The sequence below is a fragment of the Betta splendens genome, chromosome 19 (genome assembly GCF_900634795.4).
Source record: "Betta splendens chromosome 19, fBetSpl5.4, whole genome shotgun sequence".
Taxonomy (NCBI): Eukaryota; Metazoa; Chordata; class Actinopteri; order Anabantiformes; family Osphronemidae; genus Betta; species Betta splendens.
Window position 1 is genome coordinate 3,198,782 of NC_040898.2, and position 18,254 is coordinate 3,217,035.

Genomic DNA, 18,254 nt, shown 5'->3' on the forward strand with positions numbered 1-18,254 from the left:
ATGCTACACCCATGCCTTACCATGAAAGGTTTTACAAAAGGTCTTATAAAGTTGATACAATGTTTTGACGTTCACATTGAAAAGTGATTCAGCGAGATGTGATATTAATGTTTAATTGTCCTTGTAATGACAAACAGGGGGGAATGTTGGAGAAAATATATTTTCATATATATTTAATCTCATTTATCTTTGGTGTTTATTCTATATCATTTAATCCATATAATCATTTATCCATTTCATTTATATTCATTTCATTTATATTCATTTATCTTTTTATGTATTATTTGCCTTTTTTATATTTTCCATTTATGGTTTGCATTTGCTGTGCCTTATAACCCCATTGACAGGTGCACAGACTTCTAACCACAGGTTTTCAAGTATTGTCATATACGAAGAACAATTTTGTCACATTTGCCATTTGCTCTGTGCTCCTACGCAGGCGTAGGGGTTCAAAACCACAAGAGGGGTTGGAGGAGTACTGCTATGCCTAATATGTGTGTTTCTGCATGTTCAGCAATGATGTGATGATGTGATGATGGAGGCGTGTACAAGCTTCAATAAAATGTTGTGCTTTGGGGAAGTTCGTTGGAGTTGGTTGGTCTCTGAGTGAAGCGCTTACAACGCTAAGATCTCAGGTGAACTCCCCTTGGCCAAGTAAAATCTCTGGTTGGCTCTCAGTGTGCTATATTGTTCTCGTCTCTGTGTGTATCAGTGCTGTTGTGGTATTTTCAGACCCAACACTCGTGGTCAGGCAGGCAAGGGTCGACACACAGATCAGGCAGGTTCAGTACAGACAGGGTTTAGACAAGCGGTGATCAAGGCAGGCTAGGGTCAAACTCACGGCACGGCAGGATCAAAGGTGAGGCGAGAATCAGGGTCAGGAGAAGCGAGGTCATACACAGGTTCAAGATCATGAGGATAACGCTGGATTGCTGACTAATACACATAGACAATCTGGCAAGGTGCAGGGCTGAGGGGTGGTGCTTAAATACTGAGTGAAGATGATGGCTGGATAGTTAGCAGGTGAGTAATTAGTAACAGGGCACAGGTGCGTCAAACTAAAACCGGAGGTAAAGCTGGAACTGAAAACATGGGCACAGAACAGGAAGTGGTACAAAATAAAACCGGAAATGATTGAGTGCAGTGGCTAAATGACCTGGACTGTGACAGAACCCCCCCGTCTAGGGCGGATTCCCAGACGACCAACAGAAAACCAAGAAAAAAAAAAGGAAAACACAGCTAAGCAGGAGGGGCGACGGACTAGAACACACATGAGAATGAAGACACAAGAAATGAGTGGCAGAGAACAGAACCAAGTCTATGAGGTGAGTCCATGAATAATGAGTCCATGATGGATGGTAACAAAGTTCAGGCAATCCCTCAAGGGGGGTGGTGACGAGGAGAGTCACGGCCGTGCAGCCGCCAGGCCGAGACGGCACATCTTATGCCCGGAGACAAGGCTAGAGTTCTAGGAGGCCGACGTCGAAACATGCTGCCTCCAGTGGCCAAACGCATGCGCCGGTGCTCTCCAGACCGGGGGTGCTCCAGGGGACTGAGAAGACGCGGCGGTCGGCAGTGCCAGAGCCCGCGCCATCGTCGAAGCAGGAAACAGCGACCTCCAGGTAGGTGGTCGCCTCCGGAACCGGCCAGCCGAGGTGGCCGACGACGCAGGAGGCAGCGCCATCCCTGCCACAGGATTCGCCAAGGACCTGGCCCTCCGTCGGGCAGGCGAGGCGAAAGCTGGCGGGAAGCTGGGAACAGCGACGAAGACAGGCGTGGAGACAAAGCCGGAACCAGGGGCAGACGTGGAGGCGAGGCTGGGACCAGAGACGAGGACCGACGTGGAGACGAGGCTGGGACCAGAGGCGAAGACGGACGTGGAGACGAGGCAGGAACCAGAGACGAAGACAGACGTGGAGACGAGGCAGGAACCAGAGGCGAAGACAGACGTGGCGACGAGGCAGGAACCAGAGGCGAAGACAGACGTGGAGACGAGGCAGGAACCAGAGGCGAAGACAGACGTGGAGACGAGGCCGGCACCGGGCCTCCAGGAGCGGAGGCAGACGTGTCCGGGGCCGGACCACCAGGAGCTGAGGCGAACGTGTCCGGGGCCGGACCACCAGGAGCTGAGGCGAACGTGTCCGGGGCCGGACCACCAGGAGCTGAGGCGAACGTGTCCGGGGCCGGACCGCCAGGAGCTGAGGCGAACGTGTCCGGGGCCGGACCACCAGGAGCTGAGGCGAACGTGTCCGGGGCCGGACCACCAGGAGCTGAGGCGATCGTGTCCGGGGCCGGACCACCAGGAGCTGAGGCGAACGTGTCCGGGGCCGGACCGCCGGGAGCAGAGGCGAGCGTGGCCGGGACCGGAGCCCCAGGGGCTGCGACGAGCGTGTCCGGGACCGGACCCCCAGGGGCTGCGACGAGCGTGTCCGGGACCGGACCCCCAGGGGCTGCGACGAGCGTGTCCGGGACCGGACCCCCAGGGGCTGCGACGAGCGTGTCCGGGACCGGACCACCAGGAACTGCACCTGCACACATTGGCACAAAAACCACAGGGGCCAGGAGCGGGCCGACCACCTCCGGGAGGTCGGCAGGAGCCGGAGCTGGACCGACCTCCTCCGGGAGGTCGGCAGGAGACGGAGCTGGGACGACCTCCTCCGGGAGGTCGGTAGGGACTGCAACAGACGCTGCGGCAGACGCTGCGGCCGGGACGACCCCCTCCTGGGGATCGTCGGGGGCTGCGGCCTCCGAGGGGCCGACAGTGGCAGGAGCTAGAACGGCGTCCTCCTCAGAGGAGCCGACAGGAGCTGGGACTAGAACGGCGTCCTCCTCAGAGGAGCCGACAGGAACTGGGACTAGAACGGCCTCTACTTGGCCGACAGGAACTAGAACGGCGTCCTCCTCTGAGGAGCCGACAGGAACTGGGACTCGAACGGCCTCTACTTGGCCGACAGGAACTAGAACGGCGTCCTCCTCTGAGGAGCCGACAGGAACTGGGACTAGAACGGCCTCAATATGGCCGACAGGAACAGGGGCGGCCTCAATATGGCCGACAGGAACAGGAACGGCCTCAACATGGCCGACAGGAACAGGAACGGCCTCAACATGGCCGACAGGAACAGGAACGGCCTCAATATGGCCGACAGGAACAGGAACGGCCTCAATATGACCGACAGGAACAGGAACGGCCTCAATATGACCGACAGGAACAGGAACAGGAACGGCCTCAATATGGCCGCCAGGAACGGGAACAGGAACTGAGACCTGGTGTGGCTGGCCAGAGGTGCCTGCTAGCTGGCGTAAAGATGGGGCTTGAATTTGGCGTGGCGGAGCCGAGGCTTGAGCTTGAGCCGGCTGGGCTGAGGCTTGAGCTTGAGCCGGCTGGGCTGAGGCTTGAGCTTGAGCCGGCTGGGCTGAGGCTTGAGCTTGAGCTTGGCATGGCTGAGGTGAGGCTAGGGCGGGAGTTGCTGCCGCCAGTGGTGCAGCCAGGGGCGCTGGGGCCAGTGGTGCAGCCAGGGGCGCTGGGGCCAGTGGTGCAGCCAGGGGCGCTGGGGCCAGTGGTGCAGCCAGGGGCGCTGGGGCCAGTGGTGCAGCCAGGGGCGCTGGGGCCAGTGGTGCAGACTTAGACGCTGGGGCCAGTGATGCAGACTTAGACGCTGGGGCCAGTGATGCAGACTTAGACGCTGGGGCCAGTGATGCAGACTTAGACGCTGGGGCCAGTGATGCAGACTTAGACGCTGGGGCCAGTGATGCAGACTTAGACGCTGGGGCCAGTGGTGCAGGCTCTGATGCAGGAACGGGTGCAGGCTCTGATGCAGGAACGGGTGCAGGCTCTGATGCAGGAACGGGTGCAGGCTCTGATGCAGGAACGGGTGCAGGCTCTGATGCAGGAACGGGTGCAGGCTCTGATGGGGGTTCAATGAAACCCAGGGCCTCGCGCAGCGCAGGCTTCCGGGCGATGAGCAGGGCGGCTTCACGGAAGTGACGCTCCTTGCTTACCGGGTCGGTCTCTGCCTCAGCGGAGTTCAGCCAGTGTGCAAACAGGAACAGGACCGGAGGGGGGCATTGGGCACGGATCCGCAGGAAGATGCTGTCTGGGATGCCTGCGATGGAGATGGGCATGTCGTATGATGGGGCGAGAGTGCCCTCTGCTGGCGAAGGAGGCAGTCTGATTTCCGTGACCGAGTCTTCTGGAGCCTGGACAGGGGAAACCGGCTGTCGTCGACGCCGTCTGGACCTCCGACGGCTAGCTGTGGGCTTCTCAACTGCCAGGGCTGAAGCCGGGGCTGGGACCACGGTACGGACTGGATCTGGAGGGGAGCGAGCTTGACTCGACTGAGCCGCGACAGGAACGTGAGCTGGGTTTGACTGAGCAGCGACAGGAACGTGAGCTGGGTTTGACTGAGCAGCGACAGGAACGTGAGCTTGGCTGGACTGGACGACGACGGAAACGTGAGCTTGACTCGACGGAGCAGCGACAGGAACGTGAGCTTGGTCCGACTGAGCGACGGCAGGAACGTGAGCTTGGCTTGACTGAGCAGCGACAGGAACGTGAGCTTGGCTTGACTGAGCAGCGACAGGAACGTGAGCTTGGCTTGACTGAGCAGCGACAGGAACGTGAGCTTGGCTTGACTGAGCAGCGACAGGAGCGCTCTCCGGTGCAGCAGGAACAGCTGATGAGACGCTGGCGGGCGCCGCGCGCAGAGCGCGTGCCAAATCCCTCCGTACTGCCTGGAGTTTCTCAAAAAGTGTCTGCACTCCCGGGTAGTCAAGCCACCAAAATTCCTCCTCCAGGATAGCGATCGCCTGTTTTATTACGCGGAGCCGCGCCTTCAGACTGGGGGCTTCCGCGTAATTCCTCGCGAGCTCCCCGAAGCACCAGCGGAGGTCCTCCGGCAGCCTCGAGCAGGTAAAAACCATCACGACTCTGCGTTGTCCGAGTACACAATAACAAAAAATCTGATGCAAGACGCCGGCTGGGTCCGAGTGTGGCCAGATTGTACTGTCACGGACTCAAGGTAGCGGACCCACACGCACAGCGGAGACAAGGCTCAGTGCACAACAGGGTTTATTCAAGCTCGTGGTCAGGCAGGCAAGGGTCGACACACAGATCAGGCAGGTTCAGTACAGACAGGGTTTAGACAAGCGGTGATCAAGGCAGGCTAGGGTCAAACTCACGGCACGGCAGGATCAAAGGTGAGGCGAGAATCAGGGTCAGGAGAAGCGAGGTCATACACAGGTTCAAGATCATGAGGATAACGCTGGATTGCTGACTAATACACATAGACAATCTGGCAAGGTGCAGGGCTGAGGGGTGGTGCTTAAATACTGAGTGAAGATGATGGCTGGATAGTTAGCAGGTGAGTAATTAGTAACAGGGCACAGGTGCGTCAAACTAAAACCGGAGGTAAAGCTGGAACTGAAAACATGGGCACAGAACAGGAAGTGGTACAAAATAAAACCGGAAATGATTGAGTGCAGTGGCTAAATGACCTGGACTGTGACAGAACCCCCCCGTCTAGGGCGGATTCCCAGACGACCAACAGAAAACCAAGAAAAAGCCTCCACAGCTAACACATACAGTAAAAAACATTTAAGTAAGCCACAGGTTGAAGTGTCACCTGTACACCACTACTACTGCTGTAGTTGCAAATCACATCGCTCCTCAGAAACAAAATGAACACATGAATCTTCTGAGATCCTGTGCTGAACGTTTACCCAGGCAGGGAAACTTAGACTTTCAAGGAGTTGTTGCAAGGATCTTATAAGTGTCAGCAACAGAATTAGAAGACCTCAATAGTTGTACTATTGATGACTGTGAAGCTGAATTGCAGCGGTATTTATCTTACATGGCAAAGCCATCAACAGAAACTCACCTGGCCCAAGAGGAAATTGGTGAGTTGGCTCTACTGTGCCACCGCAAGATGCATCTGAAGGCTGCGGAGTATGAAAAGAAACTCTTTCTTGTGTGCAGTGGCTACAAAGCTGAGCAGGAAACCATTTCCCACCTCGAGCAGAGTCTCTGGGTAATGAAACAAGAGCTGGAGCAGCTCCGGAAGGACAAGGAGAGATTGCAGCAGGACCATGACGTCCTACAATCTAGTCTTCTAGTGGCCCGACTAGAAGTTGAGAAAGCAACGAGGAATGGCCAGAGTGATCAGGTAAACATGACAGCCAGTCCAGGGAGACAAGAGCTGACCAAGTCAGGTTTAGGTGGTGAGAGTAAGCTAGTTCCCAGGAAGGATGAGCAGCCCCCGCCTGTTGACAGCCAAACAAACCGATCACATGCAAAGCTGGAGATTCCCCAAGTATGCGCAGTGGCTCTTGCCCAGAGGCTAGAGACCCCCCAGCCACCTCCTTACGAGCACCAGCTCAGTCCAGCTTCTTGTGTAACCAGTGAGATAGTCATCAGCAAAGGTTTTCAGACCACTACAGTGGCTGAGTACAGGGACACTAGCACTCCAGTAAACAGGAAAGCACCCAGAGCAAACTTGATTTACTCCCCCTCATGCACAGGAAAGGAGGACAGGAAAGCCCCCACTCTGGGGAGGGAAACCCAACTTGGGAGCCACAGTGACAGTGGCAGGTTAAGCCCCCTGTTGGAGAAGAAAGCACCCCGTCCCAAACGCAAGAAGCAGCGTTTGGGACGGGGTGCTTTTAAAAGAAGAATACGCCCCATATTCTGACCCGGCACCAGCTGTCTTTGAAGCGTTCAATGTCTTTTACGAAAGAAATGAACCTCCAAAAGAATATTACAGGCGTCCCAGACAGGCCTACTTCCAAGGACGCAATACACCAGGTCTATAAGAAGACAGTTCGTTCCAGTCCTTATTCCTGCATAATCTCCATAACAGCATCCAATTTGATGTTGCCGTGCACTGTAGAACAGGCAGACGCACAATGCAGGGAGTTGTGAGATAAGCCCAGCTGGCATGGGAAACTGTACGCCCCATTAGGAGACCTAATAAATAATATAATAATACTAAAATAAATACTAATATATTATATTATTATATTGTATTATACTACTATATAATACTAATAAATAATAAAGAGCTCCCAAAGGCAAGGGTAGACTAGTCCATGCCCACAACGTGACAAGTATAAAGAGAACTAATCCCCATGTATTGTAGGTCACAAAATCTTATCAGCAAACCTGGTAAAAATAGCTGGATCTCTGGATGAGCCCAAACAATGTGTAACCCACATATAGTTCATTCTTCTCCTCAAAAATTTTGCAGGCTCCTGAGACCCTCCAGGACAGTCACAGAAGATAATTTAGGTACAGGTAGCTAGGTAGGCTAATAAAATCTCATCTGCAAGTTAGCTCCTCGGTCAGAGTCAGTAGCAACTTATTGTGTTTCTGTTACGGCCCTATCAAGGAAAGCCTTGTGTCCACTACCACCACGGTTAGATTAACCTATAATAATAATAATAGCCTGCATCTCTGCATGTTTTAATACTTGAATGGTTTCTGTAGCTTAAAGTATGCAGGACTAGTTAGATGCAGACAGAAGAACTATATCTATAATAAAGATTAGAAAAACAATACAGTGAATGCTGGAAGCAGATACCAGATACACACAGCAACACAGTCCTCTCAGTGGTCGCAACAGTTTTACCGTAAGCATCGCATGAATGGTGCACTTCAAGTATAGCAACGACCATTAAACCTCTGTTTGTACCTGTCTGATACTGCTGTGATCATACTAATATCTGTTTGCTGGAAGGTTATTTTCTTCAGTTTCACTTTACTGCTACTGCAGTATGCATTTGAATAAAGACAGCTCTAAACCACAAGAAAATAAAATGCAATTGATTGTCTTCATTTATACTTTTAATTAATGAAACTGGGTATTAAATCAACACTTTTTAATAATGTATTGTCATTTGCAAAATACATTTTATAATTGGTATTTTTATGAAAATAATCATTACGAAATAAAATTTTACAATAATGAGCAGGTTTTACAGTAGAATGAAACGTATTTCATTATATTAAACTAAGATTTGGAAAATGTTTGTAAATATTTCATAATTTCATGGTTTGTTTACATAATTGTCTAATTTATTTATATATGTATTTATTTCGTAATGTCCTATAAATAACGTAAATATAAAAACTTTCAAGTTTCATAGAGGACACTAACTCGCTCTTCCCTGCTTCATATGGCTGCCGTAACTAAGAATAACCTGACTTTGGAAGTCAGTCATCAGTCAATCTGTAAATGTGTCAATCTTTAACACTGGCAATGGACAGGATGCAAGTAACACATGCTTGTGCAACTGCCAACTGTCTCAGAAATTTTGTATTCTCACATGCAGCACGGCAGAAAGGTCAGGATGAAATTAAATTGGTGTCAGAATACTAGTCCACTTGCAGCTCTGCAGGAGCTCTGCAAAGTGCTCTGATTGTAGCAGTGTCCTTATTAGTATTCAGACAGAGTGCAAGACTGCAAAGCTGCTGTCAGCCTACTTATTATTGAGGGGTGGTTAAAAAGTAGAGCCACATGTACGCGTCAGCCAGCATGAAGTACTGTATCTTATCTCTCTGAGAAGTCCTAGATTCCTACCACAGCAGACAACTGCAGGAGGGCACACAGGTCATGCTTGTGTTTAACACGCTGGGTTTTCCCTCTCACTGTGTTTTAGAGGATGTTGGAAACCACTTTATCAACATAAGAAAGACATTGCCCTTAAAAACATTATAATACGACTGTCCTAACGTGTTAGGATTAATTTCCATGAAAAAAGCAGCCTCTGAGAACTGATCACAAATGATATAAACCAATAACGAAACAGGAGAAAACGCGGGACATGGGGATAAAAAGTGAATCAAAAGACACTATGTTCATAATGTGTCCCAGAATAGAAGAGACCACCCACACAGACATATTTCTCCTGGCTACTTGGCTCTGATTTGTTAATTTTGTTTGTTAAAAAAAGTGTGATACACCAGGGATTGTAAGCCCCAGACCTGGGGCTGTCTTCAGGCTGTCTTTATGCAGCTAAAGCAGATGTAACTAAAAATCCCAACCTCCGATTTCTGCATCATTAGCACACTGTGCATTTAATATGGTTACAGATTTAGATTGCAAATATCGGGAATGTGGTCCAAAGCTGAGTATCCCTTAGCCTTACAATCTGAGTCATCTAATGCCTTTGGTCAGTAGAGGCAGAGGGGGCTTTAGGCTCCAGTATGATTTGTATCAGACACACAGTTAATTATTCATTTTACACAACATCCTCTTCATTTTCACACCCACCAACCAGTGCATCCAGGATCAGTGGTTCAATTACTGTCTCCCTGCAGTCATGTGTGCCACAATGAACCACAAGTTTCACCGGTGTTTCATCTTAAGCTGCTTGGCAGCTGTGCCACTGGTGTGAGAATATGTGTAACTATATGGGTGAATGAGAAGCATTGTCAAATAAGGTAAATTACCATTTACATATTCAGAGACACCCACTGCATTAAATTAGGTGGTCATGGTGAATCCAGTCTTTTGCTGTTTCTTTGCTGCAAAGTCCCAATTAATGTCAATACCCACCCAAGTAAAAAGCAAGCAAGAGTCTGACCAAAAACAAGAACCAACTAAATCTGCTTCAGTACATCCTAAGCCAAGATCAGCAAACAAGGTTGCTGCTGGCAGTTATGGGCCCTATGAAAATAAATTGCAATCGGCCCTATGCTTTATTAACGGTACTCACCATTACCCACTGCTCTGTTTCCTGTACCCCTGTGATCTAACAACATATTCAAGTCTATCCCTCTTCCCCATTTCAGTGCTTCTGTCATCCTACCTCTTTGCTGTATGTTTAATGGACATAGTATCAGAACAGCTCTAAGCTTTTCTCTGAGGCTCTAAGGTTTTCTCTGCTCCACGCTCTCTCCCCACTCTTTTCCACATTACTCCATCATCCATAATGCTACTCCTATAAATTTGTCTAAGTTACTAAAGATGTTATTTATCATAATGGAGAATAGCACCGGACTACTTATACTCCCCTGTGGTGTTCAATATCCACTAAACATCCATCACTTACTTCATTCCCTATTTTAACTCTTAATTACCTATTTGTGAGGAAGTCTTTTATCCATCTAAACATTCTTCCTTGTATCCCGATTTGATATAACTTAATTATCAGTCCCTCTTTCCATAGCATATTATATGATTTTGTATATCAAAAAAGACTGGCACAACCGACTCTTTATTACACTGTGCTTTCCTGACTTCAAGTTCCAAACAAAGTGCTGGGTCTATGGTACTCCCCCCCTGTCTAAATCCACCTTGATACGTTTTAATTAATACATTTTCCATTATTTTCCCTATGTGAGATGTTAATGCTATCGGTCTGTAACTTCCAGCTTATCCCGGATCCTTACCTGGTTTACATATGGGTATTATAAGTGACTCCTGCCATTTCTGAGGTAACTACCCTTCTTTCCACACTTATTATGTTATACACCTCTAACAACAGATCTTTCCCCTTCCCTCCTAGAGAATTCTCTCCAATGCTCTCTTTTGGCATTTTTTATAGTTCTCCTTACTATTGCTACCTTAATTCTATAGTCCACCAGATGAGCATCGTTATTTGTCTTCTTTAATTTCCTAAATGTCTTATTTCTATCCTTAATGGCTGTGCTACACTCCACTACGGAACTGACCTTTTCTTTTTCCCTCTTCCCTTTGCAATGGCCACCTGTGCTGACTCCAGTATATCTTTACACATTTCTACATCTAAATCCCTGGCTTCCTATAAATTTTCCTCAACTTATCCTCACTCACTTGTAAAAAAATCTCCCCCAATCTGCTCCTTTAAAATTCTATTTCCCTTCCCTTGGTTCTTGCACCTCTTCCCCCTCTGACCCTATTGATGTGACGATAGGGTAATGATTGCTACCTATTGTACTGTCTCTTAACACTTCCCATCTACACTCCCCTGCTAATCTCTGTGAGACCATTGTTAAATCTGTAGCTGACTCGCTGCCCTTTACCAAATTGACCCTCGTGCCTGTTTCATCATTTAAACACACCTGTTCTTTGTCATCCATCATTTCCTCTATTTCCCCATTTACATCTTCCCTCTCACCCCAAATTTTGCTGTTTGAATTAAAATCACCATACCAAATCAGTTCCTGCTCTCCACTATCCAATATCTGCTCAAGTTTAATCGTTTTCTAATTTCTTACATGGATTTTAGAAATTTATTATTCTTATATTTCTCTTGCGATCCTTAATCACAATTCCTACCATCTCTAAATCTGCCTTAACTTCTCCTTGCATATTCTGTATCCCTTCTTTGATAAAAGTAATACATCCCCAGAACGTGAGACTCTGCGCGTGAGACTCTGCAAGAAAGGAAAAGGCTGAAACCAACGTTAAAAACTTTTTGACGCAACAGATGAATATTCTAGCTGATGTTGTGGACAACATTGCGTTTCACCACGCTTACCGACTGGGAGGAAGATGACCAGATGGCCAGCGCCCACAAGTTTCAGACTTTAAGCAGAAGGAACTGGTTAAGAGACAGACTAAAGCGTCAATGATCAGTTCCCAGAGGAGATCCACCGCCGACTGTTGCCCAGGTTCATGGCGAAAGGCTGCAGGGCTGTCATCAGCGTAGACAAACTGTACGTCAAGGGAGACCGGGAAGCAACTCCATGGCTGTACTAGCAGGTGGTACAGTATGTAACAAAAATGGTTTAATATATAAGGTTTGTTAAAAGAAAATAATAGATGCAAAGGTAACTAAGTGTTATAACTTTACATACAATATTTAAACTGATGCTCTCTTGCAAATGTTTCATTTAAATGCTTATTGTCATTTTAATGTTACTCACTTCACAGTTTGCAAAGTGCTCATCCAGCATGAATCATTCACTTTGCTTTCACTTTAATTTTCCTTTATTTTACTCCTTTTCCATCACCTACTTTTAATCCACACTGTGTACATCACTCTCTTCTCTATTCTTCTCCCACATAGTCAGCCAGCCAAAAAACTATATATTTATTATTACTACACAAAACAAAGGTCACTACAGAGTAGGAAAAAGGTTCATAAACTAAACTGAGGCACACTGCGAAGCAGGACCAAACAAACTAGACAGAGGAATAATACTAAACAGAAGCAACTACCAAACAAAACCAGGACACAATAGGTCGCTGCACTGAGTAGCCAAATTAGGACTAACAGGGCTGTTCACGATCCAAACTAAACAAAAAAAAACAACCGTCATACAGGAAGCCAGATGCAAACCGAGAGTCCACCATAACACACTGACAACTGGAGGAGTCTCCATCCTCCACTTAAATAGTCCTCCAGTTAATGATGTTCCCAGAAGGAAACAGCTGCTCAGTGCCGCCCTCTGAGGTTGGGAGGGGACTCACAACACACCACCAGCGTTCCCACATGCTTACTTTGCCGTTTACAATTCCAAACAAAGACGGGTCGCCATCCTGATAGAAAGATAGAAAGAGTAACTTTATTCATAATGATACTATTATAGATCCAGAGGGAAGATATAAAATCATTAATACTTTGATACAAAGCATTAAAAATATCGCATAGCTAATGTGTATGGTCCTAATGTTGACGACCCTTATTTCTTTCACAGCTTCTTCACATCACTGTCTGCTCACTCTGGTTCCAAACTTATAGTGGAAAGGGGGCTTTAATTTAGTATTTAAACCAGAGTTGGACAGGCTAAGCAAAACTGTGAGCAACATGAACTGGCAATCAGTACAGACCTTAAAACAGTACATGGATGATTTTGGTCTCTGTGACACATGGCGCTCTCTTCATCCTACCTCCAGGTAATACACCTTCTTTTCTCCAGTTCACCTCTCTCATTCCGGTATAGTAGTTAGTAAATGTGTCTTAAGATGTCTCTGACACCAATATTTACTCTATCACAATCAGTGATCATGCACCAGTTTCCATCACCTTGATTAGGACAGTTACACCATCAACCAGGAATTGGATATTTAATACATCATTACTCAATGATCAAGACTTCATCAGTTATGTGAGGAGAGAATGGACAGCCTTGATGGAAAACAACGATACACCAGGAACCTCACCTTTTGTTCTCTGAGAGACTGGGAAGGCAGTTATTCGTGGTAGAACAAAAAATAAAATCTCTAGAGATTAAACATGCTGCCTCTCCAACCAATGATGTCCTAGAAGACCTGATCTAATCTAAATCTAAAAAAAAATGTGGTACATTCTTAGCCAACCAATTAAAAAATAATTAATTCAATAATTAACAAGAAAGGGAACTTCACTCATGATCTCCATGAAATAAATGACACCTTTAAAAACTTTTAGAGTTATATACGTCCTAAATACGTCATCCACCTCAGCCATAGAGAATAAACTGAACTAAACTTAAACTGTTGAAGTTAAACAACAGCAATCATTACCCACAAATATGAATTCGGCCTTCATAAGCCTGCTCCAAAAATCAGGAGAAGACCCTATGCTTTGATCAAGTTACAGTTCAATCTCACTAATAACTGTATATTTAAAAATAGTGTGTAAAGCACTTATTCGAAGATTAGAAAAAATCGCTCCATATATAATTTACTCTGATCAAACACGCCTCATTTAAGGTAGACAGTCAACAAACAATACTGTATGAACAGATTATTCAATTTAATTGATCATGTCACCACCCGTAAACTAGAGTCAGCCATCGTCTCCTTAGATGAAAAAGCTTTTGAATGAGTAAACTGGAAGTTTCTATTAGCTACTCTGCATAAATTTGGCATTGGGAAATCATTCATAGACTGGATCCAAATACTATACAGCTTAACAAACCCCACAATCAGAACAAATAACACGGCCTCACCAAGGTTTAATCTGCATAGAGGGACCAGACAGGGCTGCCCACCTTTTCCATCACTATTTACAATATCTATTGAATCTCTAGCTGCAGCAATAACACAGCATTAAGGAATTACTGGAATATCAACCAAATCAGTAAATCATAAAACAAGTTTATATGCTGACGATGTATTACTGTTTCTCCTGGAGCCACGGACGTCTCTTCCAACAACTAAAAGACTCATAGATGAATTTTCAGCACTTTCAGAATACTCTAATAACTGGACAAAATTTATAGTGTTACCACTTAACCTTGAGGTGAATAACATCTCTTCTACCAAACTCCGCTTAGGGAACATTAAATACCTGGGAATTGAATTGTCATCCAGGCTATCAGAGCTTATTGATTTTAACTACAATCCATTATCAAAACAAATTGAAGCCAACCTTAAAAGATGGCAGTCCTTACCCATTTCACTTATGGGAAAAAGTATAAATTTACAACTAGTACAATATAAAATTCTTCATAGAACACGTTATACAGGTTAAAGTATGTTTCAAATGGGTCTCACAAACTCTAATATTTGCCCTCATTGTACAGATAACACAGCAGATAGATTCCTACATGCATTCTATTCATGTTTACCTGTGCAGCAATTTTGGGGGGATATGCAAACACCTGTCAACCTGGTTAAGCTGCCCAATTCACCCAATCAGCTTTAAGATTCCAAAAACAAGTGCCTTAATCGGACAACATGAAATACTGAACATCAGACATGAAGGTGAAATAGCACATGAATTTCTAGAGAGCAGCATGTACTTGATGGAATTTCTAAATATATAACACATGTAGAAATTTTATTCTGTCACAAAAACACTGTGATGGTTAAAGGCTTTATAAAAAACCTCTACAGACTTGTTTCTTTCAGTGAAATATTAAAGCTGCTGTCAAAAACTACAAATTCAACTCTGCTTTGTTATTCCACTGATAACAATAATAATTCTCAGAGATTACAGGGATAGTAGATAGCACAGAGTTGTACAGACACATGAACTGCGTCAGTTCTGTTCACACCATCTCTAATGTGATTCCTGCTCCAGCAGCTATGACGGTGACAAACGTATACTGTTTCAAGGTACCAGATAGGTTGCACGGGTGTACAGGTATGTACCTAAATACAAACTTGACTAATCATTTATTATATATGATGATTGTCCTGGTTTGGCTTCTGGTCTACAGCTTAAGACAAGTATGTTCACAAAACATGAAATAAACTCAAAAGGCAAAAATATGAGCAAGTTGGATGATTAGCTAAAAGCACTGAATACTGAACTTTACTCGTGTAAAACACATACATTTCCCAGCTTGATCTTTTATCTTAGGTTTGTGCAACACCTCTTACTGTAGCTTGGATACAAGCAGATGATGTGATGAGGTGGTCGTGAGAGGTTAGTCCCAGGTGGAAACAGTGTCCTTTATTCTTCAGGTGGAGCAGAGGAAAAAAACAGGAATTTGGAATAGTTAGATATGATAGGTTTTCTGTACAATTTTAATAATTGTATTGTTGTACTTAAATGACTTGAGTTATATTTCATAAAATGCTTTGAGGTGACTTTTGTTTGTGGAGGTATGTAATTTAACAGACTTATAATAAATGTTATTGTTGTTGTTGCACACTTAAGTAATCTTGTACTGGTCATATTGAGTTTTCCATGGGATACAAAGAGATGAAGGGTCAGTGCACCTTAATAGTTGTGCTAATGCTGGATCAATACCAGTGACATCCCTAGCTTCCAGAAGAGCCAGAACTAATTGACTGCATCAATCGTGCCAAGTTGCCTAGAAGCACCAATATCCTTCAATGGCTATAGCTCAGCAGCAGCTGTGAACATAATGTATAATGTGAAAGTGAGGGCCTATATAAGGATGTCTGACCAACTACTGATAGATGTCATCAGTACAGCATTACTGATGAGCATTTGTGATTTAGTAGAAGCCTGCTCTATTGCATTTAAATGGCGTCAGCAAAGAAAGAACTGAAGAAGAAAACATGGGCACACCTGACAGCACATTCTTTATCCTCCTGCCTCTTCTACTTTTAGATAGTGATGACATTATGCCCCATTTGTTACGAATGAACAAACAAGAACTAGGGCCACACTCATTGTGAGCGGGAACAAACGGCTGCTAACGCCAACTAACACAACCCTTAAAGGGAAATACCCAACAAACTTAACTAGAGAGGACACAAATGCATCACGCCAGGCCAAACGTCTAAGAATAAGTCATTTAATTAAACCTCAAACATCAAGTAACAAGAACTAAAACTCGCTGTAATGCAATAAAAAAATAGTCAAACATAATAGAAACAATAATCTAAATTAAGCAAAGAGCAAGGCGACACACACAGAACACAACAAACCTTGAGACTGGGCAACAGAACCACAAGGGACAGCGTAACATGAACACATGAACTGACAAACACAGGACTCAAAACTATGAACTTATATACTCAATACACAAAAATAGTCTTAGCTGTGTACACAACAGCATCCTTTGATCACCTACACATGCTACATATCATTAGAGATCCTTGTCTTTCTAGAGATATAGGCCATTTCAAGATGTGATAATCACAGCACGTTACAGCACGCATAGCTTAAAGAATAAAAGCTGGGAATTGTTCTCTTACTCTTGAAGGCTCCCCCATCTGTCTGTTTGACTCCGTTGGTCACCCGTGTTTCTTCCCTGCCACTCACCTCTATCTTTTAAACTTACCGCCTCCGTTCATTTGCTAATTATCATGAAGGAAGGTTGGTTAAATGCAAAATCCATGGTCCATGGCAGCTGGCCCAATCAACCCCATGCACAATAAAAGAACATGCAATAAAAACATGCGGGGAAGAAAAAACACAAACAATAAAAATGTATTTAAAACAAGTTACACTCCACAATTCAATTAAAACACACAAACCTGTTAATAAAAAAAAATTATAAAACCAATACAAAATAGTTCACTTTATGGCAGTAGGACTTAATGGTTTTCATAAGCAACACACTATAGTTGTTTATACAAAGCTTAAAACTAAAATAAATGACTCTTTGGGTGGTAAAGGTGGCCAACCCCTCGTTTAAGGTCTCAATTTATGCCTTATTTGGGAGTAGTGGCAGGAAGTGGGAGCCGTTGCCGTGAGCAATACCCCAATGTCAGATTCATGAGAAATCTGACACCAAAACAAGAGTTTGCAGATACAATCTATTAGCTTCCATACTGAATCTGACACTTTGACACTTTAAAATTTGTCTGTAACGCACTGTCGCCTCACAGACCAAGAAGGTCCTGGGTTCGATTCACGGGACAGCCTGGTGCCTTTTTTGTGTAGAGTTTGCATTTTCTTCCCGTGTTTGCTTGGGTTCTCTCCGGGTTCTCCGGCTTCTTCCCACAGTCCAAAGACATGCGTTTAGGTTAACTGGCTACTCTGCATTGGTCTTAGGTGTGTGTATGAATGGTTTTTCGTCTCTGTGTGGCCCTTCTTTGGACTGGCGACCTGTTCGGGGTGTACCCCGCCTTTCGCCCTCATCTAGCTGGGATAGGCTTCAGCCCCCTCGTGACCCCAAATGGAAACAAACCGTAGAAGATGGATATATGTTTTTGGATAGTAACAGGAGTGAGTCCAGGTATACAGCGTGTAGAGATTGGAAGTTTGAATCTTTTAACTGTCTCAGATCTTGAACTCTCGGACAGTAAAGTGAAGGACTCATTTCATGTCATTTGTTCATTTGGTTCATTTATAGCTGGCGCCGCTGTGGGTGTTATAAAAATTGTCACATTACTTAAATTCTATATACTGGAGACAATATGGTTTGCTTCAGTGGATAAGTTATAATACACAAAATTTAAAATTTAAAACAAAACTTATTTTGGCAATTAGTGACACTTTTAAAGCAAAAAGTAACATACGGGTTCCCTAAAATGTTTACATGGTGCATTTATTGTGTCCAAACGTGACATTATTATTATGCGTAATGCGCAGGCGCGAGGCTTGCAACAGCTCATGTTGGACGCTTTGTCTTATTGTGTTGTATTTTTTGTAAGTTTCCTTACTTTTTACCTATTGCGTGTGATTTTCTTTATTAGTCTTAGTATTTAAGGTGCACCCTCTTTGATCATGTTGTTTAAGAGAGTTCTTTTGTTTTTCGCTTGAATTTATACATTTCTCTCATCCAAAACCGGTTGTTTACACCAGGGACGAGCTGATCTCACTAAGACTGGCCACAAAGTACTCAACTCTGGCCGGAATGTCATGCTTCCCTGAAGAAATATGGAGGAAAACGAGGGGATCAATAATTAAATAGACGAACTGACAGCTCTAGTAAGACAGGAGAAAATCAGTTTGATGTGTTTCTCGTAGACCTGGCTGCA

The 18,254-nt window shown here is 45.1% G+C and overlaps 1 protein-coding gene across 8 annotated transcripts in view; it reads right to left on the bottom strand.

Moving 5' to 3' along the window:
• The window catches only part of ca10a (carbonic anhydrase Xa), a 361,550-nt gene that overhangs the window by 135,441 nt on the left and 207,855 nt on the right, over window positions 1-18,254 (bottom strand). For 6 of the 8 annotated variants that reach the window (XR_005896960.2, XR_005896959.2, XM_055504323.1 and 3 more), the window contains one exon: window positions 15,234-15,311. The exons of the other annotated variants lie outside the window; for them this stretch is intronic. Coding sequence is in view for 4 of the 6 variants with exons in the window: in XM_055504323.1 (XP_055360298.1) it covers window positions 15,234-15,311 (78 nt within the window). In the remaining 2 variants the exon portion in view is untranslated. The remainder of the gene's footprint in view (window positions 1-15,233; window positions 15,312-18,254) is intronic. 8 annotated transcript variants of the gene reach the window in all.